The following is a 16,108-nucleotide window of genomic DNA, read 5'->3' as shown; positions in this document are numbered from 1 at the left end:
ATAAAAAAATTAATATTTTATTTTATATTCTTACTTTTCTATATTTATATTATCAGTTAATAATTTGAATGTTTTTCAACAATTTCAACCATCCAAACATCTTTTAAACTATTTTTAGTTCCAAAAAATTTGAGACAAAATGAAAAGGAAAGAGAATAAAAAAGAAAAATGGAGGAAAACAAAATTGAAGAAAAATAAAAAATAAATTTAACTCATTTAATTATTTTTATATACTACTTTAAATTATTTAACTTATTTTAACTACTCCATATAAAAATTAAATAATTTAAAATGTATAAGTTTTTAATTTATTTAAATTATATTTGATTTCTTTTCATATTTTCCTTTATACAACCAAATATAAGATATTATTTTCTTTAATATTTTTTTCCTTTTCTTATTGCTTTCTGAAAATTAAACATAATTTTAAAATAATTCTAAAGAAAATACTATGTCATACATGAAAGATGTTAATAGCCTACTGAGTAACTCTCCCTCTCTTCATTTTTTTTATTCTCAATTTCAACCATCCAAACATATTTTTCTAGTAGATATGGAAAGTAGCTGAGTAGGTGGGTATTTTTATACTAAATTAAGATTTGGCTAATAACCACTTTATTCTTCCATGGAACAAACCTCAGACATATCCCCTCATGCACCAGTGCACCTCATCGTCCAATCACACACAACCTCCCACGAACATTCACACACATAATTAAATTGGTTTAATTTTTAATATAATTAATGGCAAGTCCTAAAAAATTATTAGAGTGGCTTAAGTAAATTATTTAAATTTCAATATAAGATGGTTACGCAACAAACTAAGAGGTTGTTTAATAAATTAATTTAATGATTTAGGTGTTATTTGTTTTTCTAACTTTTTGTTGAAAATAACTTTCTTTTATATTTTAGATCTTTTTTTTTCTTTTACTTTTTGTTAACATATTACTTATTTATTAAACTTTTTTACTAAATAAAAAATTTTAAAATATTTGATATTTTTCTAAATACTAAAAACGACCTATTAATTTTTCTTTACTACATAGTACGTAATAGAAATAGAATATTAAAAAAACACGCAATTTAATACTAAATATTATTAAATACTATTTCATTTTAAGTTTAATTTAGAATTAAATTAAAAAACAAACATCATCTTAATATGACTTAATAACTTAATTTAACTCATTAATTGGATTATATATGTTTGGTAAAATAACTTAATTCTAAATATAACTTAATAGCATTAAGTATTAAATTATATATGTTGAGATTATATTTTGGTTGTTTTAAAAAAGTTATTTTTAACATTTAAGAAAAAAAAACCTAAATATTTTGACTTTTTATATTTAGTCAAAAAAAAAAAAGAAAAAGAAAAATTACAAACAGATGATTGATTTGATCTAATGTGGAAGCATATTGCATTCAAGATTAAGTTAACAAACCAACACCACCTTAATATTATAACTTAAAGTTATTTTTAGTTTTAAATATTAATTCAAAATAGTTAATTTATTTTTAATCTTAAAATCCTTTTTATTTCATTGATTTGTACTAATAAGAGTATATTTTAAAATTATTATTCCACATCCATGACTAAGTTTTTGTAATTAATATTTTATGGTTATCTTATGTATTTACAATATTTTTAAATATGGATGTTTTATAAAGAAATTTATTGCTTAAAATGAATAAAAATAAATAAATATTAAAATCAATAAGAATAAATATTAGCTAAAATTAACAAGACAAAAAAATGTTGATTTAATGATTTAGATTAAATTTTAAATTAACCTTAATGAAATATAAGTAATAAGTTTCAAGTTAATAATTTAAGAACAATTTAAATTAAATTCAACTGAAGTAACTAAATGATAAGTATTAAGTTTTAAACACTCACTATTGATAAATCAATTTAACTACTTAAAGTAACTTAATAACTTAATTTAAGTTATTAAGTAAATTAATTATATTTGGTAAAATAATTTAATGGTATGACTTAAAGTCAAAAACAATTTTAAGTATTAATAAATATAATTAACTTATTCTTAAATTCACATTTTCATTTTACATTTTTATACTTATTTGTTTTAACTACGTTCACGATCTCTTTTGATACTCCATGATCTCCATTATTACTTAACCTCTTTTGCTCTAATTATAATTTATGAGGATAAATATGTCAATTTGATGATTTAAAATAAATTTTAAGTTAATTATCTTAATGCTTAAAATAAGAATTAAGTAATAAGTTTTCAGTCAATAACATAAGTATAATTTAATTTAAAGTTAACTTAAGTTATTAAGTAATAAGTCTTAAATTTTACCAAATACCCCTTAAATAGTTGTTTGGTAAACCAACTTAATAACTTAAAGTAACTTAATAACTTAATTTAAGTCATTAAGTAAATTAAGTATATTTGATAAAATAACTTAATGATATGACTTAAAGTTAAAAGCAACTTTAAGTAATAAGTAAAAACAATTAACTTATTCTAAAGTTTGTATCATCATTTTACCTTTTTATCTTCATTTACCCTAATTACTTTCACGATCTCTTTTGCTACTCCACGAACTTCATTATTACTCAACCTCCTTTACCCTAATTATAATTTAAGAGAATAATAAATATATCAATTTGATAATTTAAAATAAATATTAAGTTAATTTTATCAAACAACCTTAATACTTAATTAAAGTAAGAATTAAGCAATAAGTTTAAAATTAATAATTTAAATATAATAACTTAAAATCAAATTAAGTCATTAAGTAATAAGTATTAAATTTTACCAAATATCCCCTAAACAGAGCCTAAAAATTAATAAGCATCAAGAACCAACTAAAGAAAAAAAAGGAACGGATAAAAATTAAAATTTGCCATTACATGTAATTTCAAGAGATAAAATATTAAGTAGTTTAAGTTAAGTATAACCAAAAAAAAAATATTAATTAAGCTGAAAAAAAAGATTCAAAAAATTTGGGAAAGCAGTCGTTCATTGGCAATTCACAAAAAAAAGAAAAAAGAAAAAAGAAAAAAAAAGGTCAATGCCTCTTTTTAAAAAATAATTTTCTTTTGTAAAATCCAACTAAGAAGATTTGTTGCAAGGCCAAGGCCAATCTTCTTGAATGACATTGGTTTGTTGGGGTTTTCCTTCTTGAAAATAGGTTTTAAATTAATAAGTTTTGTATTCAATAACGGGGTGTTTAATAAACCAACTTAATAGTTTAAATCGATTTAATAATTTAATTTAAATCATAAATAAATTAAATATATTTAATAAAATAACTTAATGATAAACAATTTTAAGTAAAGAGTAAAAATAATTAACTTATTTTTAAGTTCACATCTTTATTTGATATTTTACTCTCATTTATCTTATCTTCATGAATTACTTTACTACTTTATGATTTCTTTTACTATTCCACAACTTTTACCATTATTTGATCTCAACTGTTGCTCCACCTTCATTTCTGCTAACTTTTCTTGGCTTCAAGATCAACATCATGAACAATCACAACTTTATCAAAAGATTAAATCTATTTCTCTTTTTTTTTTTTCTTTTACGAGTTGCAATATAAATATTGTTTGATTTTTTAATATTAATTTTAAAATAATTTGTTGTGTATTTATTTAGTAGTAAAATGTTATTTCATCTTTTATAATAAATGTTTTGTAACTATTTTATAAGATTTTAGGCATTTATAATACTTTAATATGCATTTGTTAAAAAAAGAATTAAATTTATCACTTTATATTAATGAGGTAAATGTTAGTTATAATTTATTAAAGTAAATATATCAATTTGATTATTCAGAATTAATTTGAAGTTAATTTTATTAAACAATCTCAATATTTGAAATTAGAATTCAACTATTTAAATATAATTCAATTTAAGTCATTTATTAAATTTTCTCAAATACATTCCTCAATCTCAAGTTTTTAATTACACTTTAGACTTATAAACTTTATTAATTTTTATGAATAAAAGATAATCATAGTATACATCTATTTAAAGAAAGATTTGAGGATACTCCTATGTTGAAAAAGCAGGCCAAGACCGACTCGATCTTTTACTCCAAAGGGATACATATATTAAATAATAATAATAATATAATCAAATAAGTTTTTAATCTTTGTTCTAAAGGAGATTTTCTGTCAAAAACACTTCACTGAATGAAAAGTAGAATATGGTACCAACTCAAAGACACGTTCATACACACGTGTCAACTGTTAAACAAAAGTTGTCTACGTGGACGTTTACGATCAAAGCAAGTCATGAACATCCTCAGCCACCGCCTCCCTTCACAACCAATCAGCTGTAAATGCTAAGAATTGACCTTTAAATTTCACCTCCTGGGGACGACCCAAGAGCTGGAAATGCCATAGAGAGAGAAGAGATAAAGATGATGAATGGTTTTGCTCTGTTTCTTGCTGTTTCTTCACTTGTAGCTGCTAGCATATGGTCTCCAAACCCAGATCAGAAGCAGAAAGACTACCCAGGTGCTGAGGAGGTTATTGTGAAAGAAGGTACAAGAGTAGTTGTTGTAGAGTATGATAAAGAGGGCCCTGGCAACACTAAGGTTTCAATCTCTACCCAAGAGGCTCATCATGTGTTTCAGAATGCTCCAAAAGGTGAGGACAAGTTCAAGGAGAAGGTCAAGGAAGCTTTTGAAGTTCTTCCAAATATGGGCCAAGGTTTGTCCAGAGACCAACACCCACAAAATGGCCAAAAACCCAGTACTCCTAAAGAGCTTATATGTGATGCCTTTGGTAAATGCAAGGAGAAGATAGCCACTAAAATTGGTAGATCAGAACAGAAAGTGTCTGAGAAAGTTCATGAGATTCAGGAAGGAGCAAAAGAGACATATGGTAAAGCAAAAGAGAAGGTGATTGGGAATGTAGAAGAGAAGCTGTCTCAGAAAGTTCATGATATTCAGGATGAAGTGAAAGATGCATACACCAAAACAAAAGAGAAGGTGTCTGAGAAAACCCATATGGTTCAAGAAGGGGTCAAAGATGCTGTTGAGAAAGCAAAACATGCTGCAAAACCCACTTGTGATCTGAGCAAGACAATTGTGGAAGATGTTGCAGGAAATATTTCAAAGATAGAAGCAGCCTCAAGAGAGCAAATGGGGCAGAGAGGCAGAGGAGAAAGACAAGGAGAAGAAAAGGATGGGGTGGACACTGTGAAAAGCACTTTGCATGAGTTCCAAAAAAAGGGTCAACATGACTTCATTAATAGGGTCTATGATGTTGTGAATTATATGCTGTCTACGGATGCTATAGGATCATTGACGTGTGTGATTCATATTTTAGGATTTGCCACAGCTTATGGAGTACGTGTGTGGGTTACATTTTTTTCAAGTTTTGTTTTAGCTGGGGCTCTGCCAAATCAACAGTTTGCGATCGTGCAAAGCAAGATTTATCCTTTTTATTTCAAAACTATGGCTTCTTGTGTTGGGTTGGCCTTGTTGGGACATGCATTGAGTCAAGGAGAAAAAGTGTTGTTAGGTAAACCTGACTTGTTTCAAGGGCATGCCCTTTTGGCCACACTTCATATCATTCTCATCAATTTACTGTATTTGGAGCCTCGAGCTACAAAGGTACCTGCTCTTATTCTCAATTCATCTTTTGCTTATTGTTTATGTTACGTAGACATTTTGTGGGAGAGACCTTATTCCTAATTTTGCCTACTTTGGGCAATTCTTTGAGTGATGATGCATGAAAAATAACCTTATAATGGATTTCTCCATTTTCTTAATTTATATTTGTGAGACCACTAAAAGTAGTTTAGAATTAATTTTTTCTATGGGAAAGAAGAACTCAAGAACCATACCAAAATTTCATAGCGTTTAAAATGAAGACATTCATTTTTATATTGCATTTCTCCACTCATTTTCTTTTGGGATAAATATGAGGCTATTCAAAATATGTTAGCATCTAGTTTTAATCCTTGTTACAATGAAGGGAGAAGTATCAAATTGTAGTTTATAGCTCTAGCTTGATTCTAGGTTTATCATCCACTAAAATAAATAATCAATTTAGTGGTATAATTTGTCTTCATAGAGTGGCTATTTTAGTGAGTCTCTTTGTCCAACAACTTTCTTATATACGTTCTCTCCTGCCCCCTCCCCCTCTCTCTCTCTCTCTCTCTCATTTGCAAATATTCAGCTCCTCATAGGAGGTTTGGCAGAGGCAAGTACAAAAATAATATATTTTTCATAATTAATTTGCAGGTGATGTTTGAAAGGATAAGGGTAGAAAATGAAGAAAGGAAAGGACAAGAGAGTTCTAGGGTTGAGCCTGGCAAGGAGGGTGAGCCCACCACAGGTGCATCTGACCCACAAGTTATGGGAAGACTAGACCAAGAGACGGTGAACAATCAAATCCTTGAACTGAATGAGATGCTGAAGAAGCTCAACGCATATTCATCCCTCTTAAATATTCTTACGCTCATGGTTCTCAAGTTGCACCTAGTGTACTTAGCCCATCGTCTTTACATGACATGTTGATTTTAATATAATCATGTGAAGGTTTGGTATGATATATTGTATTTTCTTTCTCTCTGTGATTAAGTTGTGAATTTTGAAGCTAGACACAATTTTAGTTTTGAAAGAGTTTTGTAATGGTAATGTCATGTTGTGTTTTCTTGGTTAATTTTGTTATATTAGAATGTTTGGGCTTTGTTTTTTTTCAATATTTTTAACCGTTTTCCATTTCAGAAGATTTTCATTTTTAATATTGTTAAATGTTCTTATTTTCATTGTCATATATATATAGCTCGTTCAACACATCAATGATATTATTATTCAATTGATTAATTATTGTATTAATATTTTTTATTAATCTATTTGGTTAGTATGATGGTTAATTAATTAGTGCTACAATGATTGTGAAGACATTGGATGGGGCAAAAGATAGGATCGTGATTTTGGCATTGTTTTGCCTGAGAGAGGAAAATAAGGATCACTTTTTTGGCACTGTTCTAGCGATCAAGGGTGCAAAATAATATTTTTATGGTAAAATCAACACATAAGAAAATTATTTTTCTTATATATTAGATGGCATAGTTTATTAGCATGCACCCGAACCCTTTTCTACCATTTGCACGGTAGACAAGAAAATAAAATTGAACCGATCTTATAAGGATGGATTCGATTATTCCATCACATGGGAGATAACAAAAGAAAATCAAACCTAATCTTGTCATAGATTAAGATGAATTAAAGAGAGGAAGCAGGTGCAATTAAAACACAAAATTTCCAGATTTGCTCACTTCTTGACACGATTTGGGTTTTGTAGGGTTTAAGGGAACGTAATTCAAGAGTAAAGTTTGTAAGTTGTGTGTGGCAAGGAAGACCCATAGTCAAAATTTCTTGACAACAAGAAGTAGAGGGGAGACCATTGTTGCCGAACATAAGATATCTGTAGTATGGCAGTGAACAGCCTTCTGAAACCTTCTTGGTGCAGTCATTCAAATAGTGGTTAGTTGGGGGTGATACCGGCGGAAATTCATGCTTCCAATCGTAAGAAGGTCCAACTGCTATCTCTGCAGGTCCCGCTGATACCATCAATGCCTTGATAGCTAAGAAAAAGATCACCATGATGGAGGAATTAATTCTGAAATTTTCCATATTGATCGAGGGAATTTCTCTAGTGGTGGTAAAGAAAAGAATAGAATTAGGCAGACTGTGAGATTAGGTTCATACATATGTTTATGTGGTGGGAGAGGTGGCGAGTAGTGTTGGTGCACGGTTCAAATAGCGTTTGACCATCTAGAGTTCAAGGGCTAGATGGAATGGTCAGTTGTATCACTTTGTCTTGTCTGCCCGAGATGCAGACACTTTTTTCTCTTGTACAAAAGGATATCCGAACTGGTTGTCTGGGCAAGCTCTTCTGATGTTTAAGTCAACAATTGACTTGAGCAAGTAAAGGATGATTGTAGAAAGAAAAGCAGCACATCTTTCTTGGATTGTGTGTTGCTATTTATTTTTGTTCATATGTAACATCTTTTTCAGACTTCTTAATAACACCTTAATTGTGTTTGATTATATGGTATTATGACATTAACTACTAATGCATAACAATTGTCTTGATAAGCCACCGATAATGGAATATCTCCTCATAACGACTATGTTAATTATGAAGAGTGTTTAGTGTACAATTTATGCTGAAGTTGAATAAATTTTTGGAGGTTAGTCAAACGCCATTCTTGTTCTTTTTGTTTCAAGATTGTCTGTCTCCATCCTGGTTTTGGGGATAGATAGATCATCCACATGGCCTTAAGTCTTTCTAGCAAACGGCCACAAGTGCATTTCCCCCATACAGTCGCAAGCGCGAATGGATGATGGACAACCTTGTAAAGAGGGTCCCACAAGTAGATTTAGTTAAAAATTAAAAAATTTTGGTTTCGTTGTCATTGGGGTTTAAGGTTCATTTTTAATCATTTCCATTTTAGTACTAATTGATGATTAATTAAGTGAATTTTATGGGTCTAAATGTTTCATTTAATTCATACACGAATTAAATTAAGTCTTAAGTTCAATTATTTCAGATATGTTAATTGAAGAGTTATCACTTGTAGAAACAACCTGTATTAATCAAATGGAATCAATAAAAAAAAACCAACTTTATTTTACTGTTGATGCCTACAAGGCATCATGTGTACCACTCTTTTAACTCATATGCATGTAATTATTATAATTCTTTGGTAACTATTTTTGAAAATGATTTTTTATTTTTTATAACAAAAAAAAAGTTTTATAAATAGAAAATATAAAATAATTTTCTATTTTTAAAATAAAAATAATTTTTATATTTTTAGAAAACATGATATTTTTAGAAAACATATTTTAATTATTTTTCATTATTTTAAAAATAATTATACAAAGATGAAAAAATGATTAAAAATAAAACACTACATATAAAAGTTATTTTTAAAACATATTTAAAAATATATATAGTAAGTTATAAATATTTCTAAGTTTTTAAATAGATTTTTACTCTACAAAATATTAAAAAATATTTTAGAAACACCTGTTAATTTTTTTTAAAAAAATATTGTTTTTAAAAATACTTCTCAAACAAAATCTATCTTTCTTTTTCACGCATTCATAGATCCCTCATGAAATGAATTGTTAACTTCACTTGTACATCATGCTTATAGCTGATTGTAGTTCACTAAATATTACATTACAAACGTTGAGAAAAAAAGATGGATTAATTTGAAGCACTTGAGGGAATGATTGTAGGAGGGATGGCATAATGTAAGAGCAAGTGAAACTTGGAAACTAGAAGCATGTGGGCATTGTGGGATGACTAAGGAAATTATCGCAAAGGATGAATGTGAGGAAACAACATTCTTAGGCTAGAACAAGCTTATAAATGAATACAACCATGGCCTTTGTATCCACCCTTGAATTAGCTTATACCACTTCAAGTTGATCCTCATAAATGGATCAGTCTTTTTCTTATTTCTGATCTACAAGTTAGTGCCAAAGTGAGTTTTCATGGTAAAATATGGTTCAAATGCTAAAGTAGTTAAAAGAAAATGAATACCATTCCTCAAAGGATGAAAATGAAAACAAATGGTTAAATACAAGATGAGGGAAATAGTACAACCACTATTAGAAATAATTTCTCTCAATTCCAATAGAGCAGCAACTTCTCCTAATATTAATCATTCGGATGCATTGGAAAAGAATCATTTTCCTAATTGGTTCAAGGAGTTACCATATTTTTTTCAATTAAGTGCACACTCATACTCATCACATCAAAATTTCTTACCCATGAAAATTAAGACCTTATTTAGCAATTATTTTTTAAAATAATTTGTTATTCTACAAAAAAGAAAAAGAAAAAAAAGAAAACATATTTGGAAACTAGAAAACATTAAACAATTCTTTTCATTGAAAATAGAAAATAAAATGTTTTTAAAGAGCATATTTGTTTTCATTTGTTTTTTAAGGATTATTTTAAAACATAATTATACAAATATGGAGAATAACTAAAAATAAAGTACTGCATATAAAAATTGTTTTTAAAACATATTTAAAAGTATAGAAAACAAGTTAAAAATATTTCATATTCTAAATAAATTTTTATTTTATAAAATATTAGAAAATAATTTTTAAAAACTGTTCTAAAAAACACTTTTGAAAAAGAGCTCATGGGAAAAAGGTTTAATCTAACCTGTTTTGCCAATTGTTTGAGTTTCAACGCTTCCCAAACTTCAACAAATTTATATAGTTGAAGTTTCAATTAATATATATATATATATGAAGTGGATGAATTATTATATTTGAATATGATTGTTTGATCATGTTCATGTTTTTCACACTTCTCGGAAAGACAACCTATTGAGCATTGTGGTAGCAATCCCTTGTAAGGGAGAGCATATAGATATCCTCCAATTTGATGGGTGAAAGTGTAGTCATATTGGGATAATACTTACATATTTGTATTTTGGACATAATCCCTTGTTAATGGACTAGCTGACTAGCACTTGATCAACCTCTAGGGTTAAATTTTGACTCTGGGATTTCGGAATCGAAGTCTTGACATCGTATATGTGATATATATATATCTCTACATGGTGGACAAGTTTTTGAGATATTAGGAATGCTTTCCTTATATTATTCTTTCCTTGTATCATTTAGTGTTGAGATATTAGGAATGTTTAGATATTAGGAAAGTTGAAATATTAGGAATATTGAGATATCAAGATATTTGTGGACCCTCACCCGATCCACCGGACCGGCGCGACTCGCTTTTAAAAGAAAAGAAAGAATGAAAAAGTTGAGTTTTCCAGTTTTGAAAAAACCCGCCCCCGGTGAGGAACGGTATTGTATGGAGTCGCCACTTACTTTTTATTTTTGTTTTTAAAATGGGGAACATTAAGTAGGAACAAAAACCCCTAATGACCCTAGTATGGAAAAAGCGGTCTACGAAAACTAGATTCTGGGTCCGGGGATCAGGTTACCCATTGGGAAGGTATTTCATGCGAGGTAGCACCCCTCTAGGCCCGGAACTCGGTCTCTACTAATGAATTGGGTATGTGGGAGCATATGGGTCAAAAATGAAACCCTAGCCTAAATAGATGTCATGAATCACACAATCCTAATTGGTATTTGGCATGCATATGAATTCAACCAACCAAAACAATGGGTGCGTACCTGTGGTCCTCAGCCATGCGCTGCATAAAAGGTCAGCCAAACACAGATAAACATATAACAAACATTCAGGATTAAGCACCATGCATGCATATGATTCAACAATCAAAACCAACGATGCATACCTGTGGTCCCTAGCCATGTGCTACAGCAGAGGGTGAGTCAGCCACGCAACATGTATTCAAAATCAAGCATCAAAGCTTGTGCCAAAAAGGAAGATAGCTGGTCGAAATGAGGTAAGTGGCTCCCCAAATGTCATACAAATCGAACTAGACTCATCTAGACCACACCACCCATAACTTCAAAATTACCCATACTAACTGAAATCAAACACTGACTTAAACCTTCAAGATGGCTCACAAGTGCCCTATAGCAAATGGGTTTGAGCCCCAATGGATAAGGGCTCGAAAAATGCCAAAATCGAGGGCTACCTAAAGTCCTCCAACAGAACAGGTTGAACTAGTTCTCAACTGGTACAACCTATTGAGAAGAATTCCCAAATTTTTCTAGAAAACTCCTAAATGGGTGAGGATTCAAACAAAAGAAACGGTTCTCAATTCCGAGCCCAGATGAGTGAGAACCAGACAAAGAAAGGTCAGGGGTTCTTCATGGCTGACAGAGGCAGCTAGCTATGGTGCTGAACCGGTTGAATTGGTTCCCAACCGGTTCAAATGGTTGATAAAAAATCCCAAATTTGGCTAAAAAGTTTCTAACTGAATAAGGAAGCAAACAAAAGAAACGGTTCTCAATTCCGAACCCGGATAAGTGAGAACCAGACAAAGAAAGGTCAGGGGTTCCTCATGGCTGACAGAGGCAGCCAGCTATGGTGCTGAACCGATTCCCAACCAGTTTAGACAGTTGATAAAAAATCTCAAATTTGGCCAGGAAGTTTTTAACTGAATAAGGAAATAAACAAAAGAAACGGTTCTCAATTCTAATCCCGGATGAGTGAGAACCGGACAAAGAAAGGTCAGGGGTTCCTCATGGCTGACAGAGGCAGCCAACTATGGTGCTGAACCAGTTGAATCAGTTCCCAACCAGTTCAGACGGTTGATAAAAAATCCCAAATTTGTCCAAGAAGTTTCTAACTGAATAAGGAAACAAACAAAAGAAACGGTTCTCAATTCCGAGCCCGGATGAGTGAGAACCGAACAAAGAAAGGTCAGGGGTTCCTCATGGCTGACAGAGGCAGCCAGCTATGGCGCTAAACCGGTTGATGAAAAATCCTAAATTTGGTCAGAAAGTTTCTAAACCATTCATAACCAATCAACAACAATCATGTGTGTCATTTATTACCCACACCCAAGCAATACAATCTTCACATCAAAGGAAATAAAAGATGATGCGGAAGGAGAAAACGCATATGAAGAAAATGAAGATAAACTGCAGGTAAAAAAAAATTCAGCCTACTTACCTCAGAATCTCCACCAGATATGATCCTTGTATGCCGATAATGACCTCCAAAAAATGAGATGCTGTAGCTCTCCTCTTCGAAATAACCACAGTGCTGAATCTTTCCCCCACGCTCTTAACTCAGAAGGTGCCCTGACCTTCTGTTTTTCTCACCAGCAAAATATCCCCTCTCCCTCCTGCCCTCCTTTTCCTTCTTTTTTCTTTTATACTCATACCCCTCTCAGCATTTGAGCCTCCTGGGTTCCTTCCCCTTTAGCACCGAAATCCCCTCCATCAGCATGGAAAACACCCCCCCCCCCCATTATTTCTCTTGCACTTACGAGGCCAGCTCACTCCCTTCAGTTTTCAGCTTGCTTCACCACCAAGAATCCATATGGATTCGTGGTGGGCTGCAAGGAACCCAAACCAAGGTCCAAAATGGGCCCACAACATTGCCCAAAACCGATCTAGAGCTTATGGGCCTAAGCCAGGTAGGATTTGGGTCCCAAAATTACCAAAATCAGTGTTTTACACCGGCTGACTCGATGAACCGGCTGAACGGGATGCCAACAGATCGAACCGGTTGCAAAAATTTTTGAAAATTTGACAGAATGTTCCTGGAAGAGTGAGGAATCCATGAAAAAAAAACGGTGCACAATTCCGAGTTCGGAAAAGGGAGGTATGATCAAAATAATTACCAAAAATCAGTATTCTACAGCGGCTAACTCGATGAACTGGCTGAACCGGCTGAACCGGATGCCAACCGGTAGAACTGGTTGCAAAAAATTTTGAAAATTTGATAGAATGTTCCTGGAAGAGTGAGGAATCCATGAAAAAAAACGGTACGCAATTCCAAGTTCGAAAAAGGGAGATATAATCAAAACAAGCCCGAGTGCTCCGAACCTCAACATGCCCCTATAAACTCCAACTAAGCTAAAACATCGGGATGACCCCACTTCCTTCCTATAGGGTGATGTGAACGACTAGGAAAATGGCCATGATGACCCTCCAAAATGAACTACATACGCACCACAATGGACCACAGACAAGCCCACACGAGGCTCGAACACCGACTAAGCCCAAAAGGGGCCCTAGTGGTGCCATATGAGAACGATGGGTGCAGGTGACACCCAAAGGATAAATGTCAATGTCGAGGGACAAAATTGAGGGTCTACAATATTAGTTGTTATTTTCTTATATCATTCTTTCCTTGTATCATTCTTTCCCATTCTTAGAATGGTGATTACCCTCTATATATACTATGTACATGGAATATATGAAAAAACAACCATTTATCAATTTGAAGATGGTATCAGAGCCATGGAATTGAAATCTTGGATATTTTGTTGCTATGGTAGTCCTACAGCGATCAACCATCTTAAGACAAGCCCTAATATTGATAAGTCAACCTTTAAATGCACTCACTGCAATAAGACTAATCCCACCAGTCTGGATATCCCACAATTTCAAAGCAACGACTCTTGGTATGACCAGGAAAACAATGAGGAACCGAGGGTTTGAACCATGGACCTTTAGATCATGTTTAGACTATCACCACTTTGTTATTAATGATAATAATCGTGATCAACGGAATAAGGATTCTAAGAAAACCTTGACTGCAACTGTTGCCGAAATAAAAACAAAGGCTAATGTTGCTAAGAAAGCCTCTGCATTGGTAGCCCGCTACAGATCATGGTGGTAAGTTTTTAAATACTTTTATACCTATTATTAATAGTGCATGGATAATTGATTCTATGCTACAGATCATATGACTTTTGATTCTAGACAGGTTTCACCCCTTAGACCTTCCTCACAAAAAATTGTTTCCATAGCCAATGGTAACACAACCCCAATGATTGGGGAAGGATCCTTAACTCTTACTAATACTTTGAATTTAGATTCTGTTTTAGTTGTTCCATCTCTAGATTACAATCTTTTGTCAGTTTCTCAAATCATTGCAGCCTTATCTTGTATTGTCATTTTTTGGCTTGAATTTTGTGTGATTAAGGACATCCAAACAAGATAGACGATTGGTTGTGGTATTAAGAGGGAAAAACCCTATTACTTGGACTTGCAGTAAAAGGATTCAAATAAGTTGCAACAAGCCTTGATGGTAGATGGATCCGAGGAGGAGAAGAAAAAATTTGAAATTTGGTTGTGGCATCGACGTCTGGGACATGCTTCCTTTGGTTATTTAAAAAAATTGTTTCCTAGTTTGTTTGCAAAGAGTGATATTTCTGGTTTTTGTTGTGATATTTGTGAATTGGCTAAAAGCCACTGTGCTTCGTTTCCGTTAATTTTGAATAAAAGTCCACTTCCTTTTATGGTTATACATTCTGATGTTTGGGGCCCATCCAAAGTCCCAACTTTGAGTGGCTCACGTTGGTTTGTTACTTTTATTGATGATTGTACCAGAATGACATGGTTATGCTTGATAAAGACCAAAGATGAAGTGAACTTGTTATTTCAAAATTTTCATAAAATGATTGAAACTCAGTACAATGCAAAGGTTCGGGTTTTGCTTAGTGATAATGGTGGAGAATATTAGAGTTCTGATCTTCAAAAGTATTTGGAAGAACATGGCATCATTCATCAGACTACTTGTTCCAATACACCCCGACAAAATGGAGTCGCTGAACGGAAAAATCGGCACTTGTTAGAGGTTGTTCGTGTTTCCTTGATAGCAGCAAAAATACCAATATCTTATTGGGGAAAAGCAATCACATCTGCCGCATACTTGATCAATCGGATACCTTTTAGCTTAATTAACTTCCAAACACCTCTCCAAGCTCTTACTAATGTCGTAGTTGCCCCAACCGTCCCAAATCTACCTCCTCGTGTTTTTGGTTGCGTGGCATTTGTGCATCTACACAAACACCAACACACCAAGTTAACTTTCCATGCATTGCAATGTGTGTTTATTGGATATGCATTGCACAAAAAGGGATATCAATGTTATCATCCTCCAACTCGACGAATGTTTATTACAATGGATGTGGTATTTCATGAAGATTCGATGTATTTTTCACCTGAGTCTAAACTTCAGGAGGAGTACCATAAGGAAATTCAGACTCTCGATTATGATTATCATATCTCTGAGGATGATGAATCTAGACAATCTGAACTAGTGAACCAGGAAGCGGGTGAGTTGGATATGAGTGGTCAACAATTTGGGTCTGAAGATGTCTTCACTGAAATACCAAACCAATCGTCGTCTGCTGAGGGTGTTCTTAATTTGGAACCTGATCCATTCATGAAACGGTTACCACACCGTCATAATAGAGGTATTCCTAAACTCACATATGAACCTGAATTGTCTACCAAAGTCAAATATCCCATGAGTAACTATGTGTCTAACCATCGTTTGTCTGAATCAAATAAGTCATTTGTAAATCAATTATCTACTATAGCTATTCCTAACAGTGTGCAGGAAGCCTTAGATGATCCAAGGTGGAAAGCAGCCATGAATGAAGAGATGAAATCATTGCAGAAGAATGAAACATGGGAACTCGTAGAATGTCCACCAGAAAAGAAGCCAGTTGGG

At 32.4% G+C, this 16,108-nt stretch overlaps 1 protein-coding gene across 1 annotated transcript; it reads left to right on the top strand.

The window, feature by feature from the left end:
- The first annotated feature begins 4,335 nt into the window (after positions 1–4,335).
- On the top strand, positions 4,336–6,658 carry LOC100256187 (uncharacterized). The gene is made up of 2 exons (XM_010647531.3): positions 4,336–5,604; positions 6,238–6,658. Exons 1-2 carry the CDS (start codon positions 4,405–4,407, stop codon positions 6,511–6,513), a joined length of 1,476 nt encoding a protein of 491 aa, XP_010645833.1. The 5' UTR covers positions 4,336–4,404; the 3' UTR covers positions 6,514–6,658.
- The last annotated feature ends 9,450 nt before the right edge of the window (positions 6,659–16,108 follow it).

This window comes from Vitis vinifera, chromosome 18, assembly GCF_030704535.1.
Source record: "Vitis vinifera cultivar Pinot Noir 40024 chromosome 18, ASM3070453v1".
Taxonomy (NCBI): Eukaryota; Viridiplantae; Streptophyta; class Magnoliopsida; order Vitales; family Vitaceae; genus Vitis; species Vitis vinifera.
The sequence above is the reverse complement of the archived record's forward strand: the minus strand, read 5'-3'. Positions and strand labels throughout refer to the sequence as shown.